We start from the raw sequence: 4,197 nt of genomic DNA on the forward strand, positions 1-4,197 counted from the left end.
TATTCCCTGTGCCTTGCTGAGCTCGGAGCCCGTCTTTGGCCTGGCTCAGCCGGTGGCGCTGTGAGGCCCCGCCCCTGTCTGTGCGTGACGTCACGCCTAGTCAATAAGGTACAGTGTTAGAGTGGGATAAAATAGTCCCTGTGATCCTTCTGCCGAGTGTTCGCTAGACCCGACCTCTGCCGTGTGCGAGACCAAGATTCGCGGTGCCTTTAGCCAGGCAGGGGACGGTAGCTGGGCACAGAGCCCTTCGAATCGTCCAGGCAATTTTGAGCGCGCGGTGAATGTGGCGGAAGGATACAGTGTTACCGGGTCTCATTTTGTGGAGGAAGACAGGCGGCAGCTATATAAGGGGGGAGCGCGGGACGCGCCCTCTCATTGTCTCTCTGTCTGTTTAGGGCTCTGGGTGGTTGAGGGCGTGGGCGCAGCTAGGACTCGCTTGACCCGGAGGAGCCTCGCTGCCGCCGCCATGGCTTGGTAACGGCGGCAGGGCCAGCAGCGGCATCGGCCAGTGCAGCGGGCGCAGCAACAGCAGCGGCGTCCTCGGCCCATCCCCGGCGTCTGCAACCATGGCGTGAGTACGGGGGTGGGGGCAGGGCCCCCGGTCCCCCACCGGGCATGATCTGGCCGAGCGGGGGAGGGGATAAGGCGCTGAGAAGGTCTCCCCTATGTTGGCGAATGGTTTTTCCCCCGGTGGGGAGGGAGGGCTGAGAATGGTGTAGTCCGTAGCGAGGGAGTTGGTCTCTCGCGAAGGGGGGCGGAGGGAGAGGAATGGTCCGCTCGAGACGTTCTGAACGTTCCATTGCGCGTTTCCATTCCCTGTTAGGGAGTGAGCGCGTTACTGGGAAATACCATATTGAGGGGGTGGGGGGGTGAATTCCTCTTAGCCCAGGGAGAAACTATTTCGCGTAGCCAGGGCTGGAGCGCTCCATCCGGTGGGGGGGGGGGGTCGGCACATGGTTCTGGAGCCCTGAACTCTGTCTCTCGCCGCCTCTCCACGCCGAGCCTCTGGAGCTGCGCGGGTCCCCAGGGCTCGGGTCTCGGGAGCAGTGCTATGGCCGCAGCCACGGACGGGGCAGGCTGCTCGTTCAGCCTCTCGCCCAGCTGCCCCACGATTCTGTAAGCCCTGGTTGAGTTTCCAGGCGGCAGCCCATGTTGTCCTGAAGTGTCCTCTTCCGAGCTGCGCAGTAAGCGCTCTCCTCCCCTGGCCACTGGCCGGGAGTCCGAGCTGTTCAACGCCTCTCGGCTCTTGGATGCCAGCAGCTGCCGGGAGTAGCCCCAGTGGAAACGTGGCAGGAGGCACAAAATGGCCGCCTATGTATAGGGTGGGGAGAGAGGCCCAGGAGCAGGAACATGAAATGGCTGCAGCTTGGCTTCGGCGCAAGAGTCCTGCTGCGCATGAGTCACCGCAGAGTGGTGGGTGGGGCATATGGACAGTAGCTATGACCATATTTGGTCACGAGGAAACTTGAGTGGCCCTTTTGTTAAGACTTAATAAGCACCATGTTAGGTGTTACCATATGGCCCTGTTGTGGGGATAGAATTCTGAGATAGGCTTGGACGGGGTCAAAGTGCAAAGAATGTGCCTGACAGGAAAAGTGAGATCCTGAAAAGGGAGGCAACCCCAGTCAGCTTAGTGTTCCATAACCTGGTTTTGATAGTGGAATGTTTTTGTTTTGTTGAAAGTGACATTTCTACACCAGTGGAGAACAGTCAGTATTTAAGTCAAATCAAACACAAATGGCTGTTTCTGCTATATAACAAATCATCTTTTATCTTTGCTCCAGGTTTTTCAAACCACCTCACAGCAGCATTGCTGTAATTGACAAAGACACCTACTCATCTTCACTCTTTGACAAAAAAGCATTAAAACATCACCAGGATGAGCCTCTTGAACAACGAGATGCCGTTGGGGGATTTACTGCCCCCCTTCAACCAGTTGTCTTCGGTGGCTGAGGAAAGCCTAGGACTTCTAGATGACTACCTGGAGGTGGCCAAGCCCCTCCGTTCGCATGGGTTCTCCAGCGACAAGGCTAAGGCAGTCTCCTCCAATTGGCTGGCTGTGGATAGTTTGGGCAAAAACACAGATAACAGCCAGGGTAATGCATTACTTTATTCACAAAGGAAATATATTAATTTGGATCAGTTTAGACTAGGGAGTATTCCCATCTAGTGTCCTAGCATTAAATGTTTGCATATCACTTAACATTCTGCCATTGTTATAATTAACCAGTGAGCTGTTTAAATGATGAAACAGCAGTGTCTGTTTAGAATCGAGCATCTCCCTCCATGTTCCACATATGGTTCAGAAGCCTATACTTTGGGGAAGAGTCCCACAAGATACGAGAATGTTGCTGTCATTTGCTTTCACTTACCTCTTAGAAGTCTCTCCCCAAACACTTCAATTCTATGTAGAGATTGGAGGAGCCAGAGAAAAGTGGAATGTCATAAGTCACTATCAGGGTTATTTTGTCCTGTATGGTAGAGCCCTGCAACTCATCCCAGAACAAATGACAAGTATCAGGTGGGAAAACAACCAGACCCTCTTGGAGTCAGGTTGGTGCAGCCTCTTGTCCTGCCAGAAACCTCAGTCCACAGCACAGTGAGTGTGCATGCCAAAGAGTCTCTCATGCTAGTGGATGGCAGGAGCAGAGCCACGAAGCTGATGATTGATGTACTGTTGTGCCAACCCAAGGGGCACATATATGAGAGCTGACCCCATGGGCATGAAGCAGTGGTGGTGCTGGCTTGGGGTTAGGTCAGAGAACAATTTGACCCCCCCCAGTCAGGTGGGCTTGGGTCCAGTCTGGGTGAGGCCTAAAAATTAGGCATAAGCAGCCCTCTACTGTGCAGAACATATGAAAGTGATGGCAGAAGAATGTTGCAAGTATTAGATTTGATAAATTTGCATGTGAAAGTTTAGCAACAAGGGGATGGATGGAGGAAAAAAATAAGCAAAATATTTTGCATCCTGAGTTTTTTCAGAAGGCTTGAGTTGATTGAGAGTGACTGTTGTTCTTTTATGGTAATTAAGTTTCTGTATGTTGCAGAGGATGCCTTCTCAGGCATGGATTGGATGGTGGAGAAGATGGATCTGAAGGAATTTGACTTTGATGCCCTGTTAGGAATGGATGATTTGGAAGCCACCGTCTCTCCAGACGAGCTCATGGCCACGTTGGAAGACACGTGTGATCTATTAGACCCTCCTACCCAGGAAATTCACGACAAAGAACCTCCACTGATAACTGACCCAATCATCCATCACCCTGAATCTCCAATTGGAGTAGATCAGGTGGCCTCACTCACTCTCCTTTTGTCTCTTCCCCTCTCCCCAGGATCCCTGAATTCCACTCCAGACCAATCTTTTAGTTTAGATCTAGGCAGTGAAGTTGATGTACTGGAAGGAGACAGAAAGGCAGAAGCCACCACATTTGTGGTGGTGTTCCCCAAGTTGGAGAAAGAGGAGGAAGCCCACTCAGATGATAGTGGAATATGCATGAGCCCAGAGTCTTATCTGGGGACCCCCCAACAAAGTCCAACCACCTCTGTAGAATCTCTCAATGATAGTCAGTTTCCCACAGACCCCATTTGTGATTCAGTGCGGTCCAAACCATATGATCATCCTGCTGAGAAGGTAGTGTCAGCAAAGGTGAAGGGAGAAAAAAGAGCTGATAAAAAACTGAAGAAGATGGAGCAGAATAAGACAGCTGCCACACGTTACCGGCAGAAGAAGAGGGCAGAACAGGAGGCCCTGTCTGGGGAGTGCCAGGAGCTAGAGCAGAAGAATGAGGCATTGAAGGAGAAGGCCGATTCCCTGAGCAAAGAAATCCAGTATTTGAAAGATTTGATTGAAGAGGTCCGCAAGGCCAAGGGCAAAAGAGCCAAAGTCCCCGAGTAGGGTAGTCGGTAGAAGTTCTAAGTGCATGTACATAAGAGCTTGATGCTAAAAGTTGTGTATTATTGCCTAATAAATTATTTAATAGTAAGTTGGGTTTTTGTGTGTCAGGGAGGGGTGCACTTGAATGAATGGATCATTTTTTCTCACTACAGTCTCTGGCTGTCTATAAGCAAGAGTTTGGTAGCCTCTTAGACTCCCTAGCTAATGGAATGGAGACCATGTTTAAAATAAATGAGCTGCCCTGCTACTGGAGTAGAATTTGGAGACTGCAAGCAAACTGGGATAGGGGTTTGGAGGAAGAC

General features: G+C 51.3%; 1 protein-coding gene across 1 annotated transcript; it reads left to right on the forward strand.

Moving 5' to 3' along the window:
• The first annotated feature begins 359 nt into the window (after positions 1-359).
• ATF4 (activating transcription factor 4) lies at positions 360-3,983 on the forward strand. The gene is made up of 3 exons (XM_084649266.1): positions 360-571; positions 1,785-2,096; positions 3,048-3,983. The coding sequence occupies exons 2-3, from the start codon at positions 1,880-1,882 to the stop codon at positions 3,893-3,895; spliced, it is 1,065 nt and encodes a 354-aa protein (XP_084505392.1). The 5' UTR covers positions 360-571; positions 1,785-1,879; the 3' UTR covers positions 3,896-3,983.
• Positions 3,984-4,197: the final 214 nt, after the last annotated feature.

Source organism: Lepidochelys olivacea (assembly GCF_965140295.1).
Source record: "Lepidochelys olivacea isolate rLepOli2 genome assembly, chromosome: 1".
Taxonomy (NCBI): Eukaryota; Metazoa; Chordata; order Testudines; family Cheloniidae; genus Lepidochelys; species Lepidochelys olivacea.

Bases quoted from the DNA above. Each gene is read 5' to 3' on its own strand.
- ATF4 (XM_084649266.1), top strand. From the start codon at position 1,880: ATGAGCCTCTTGAACAACGAGATGCCGTTGGGGGATTTACTGCCCCCC. The intron at 2,097-3,047 runs GTAATGCATTAC...TGTATGTTGCAG, and splicing joins AAACACAGATAACAGCCAGG to AGGATGCCTTCTCAGGCATG.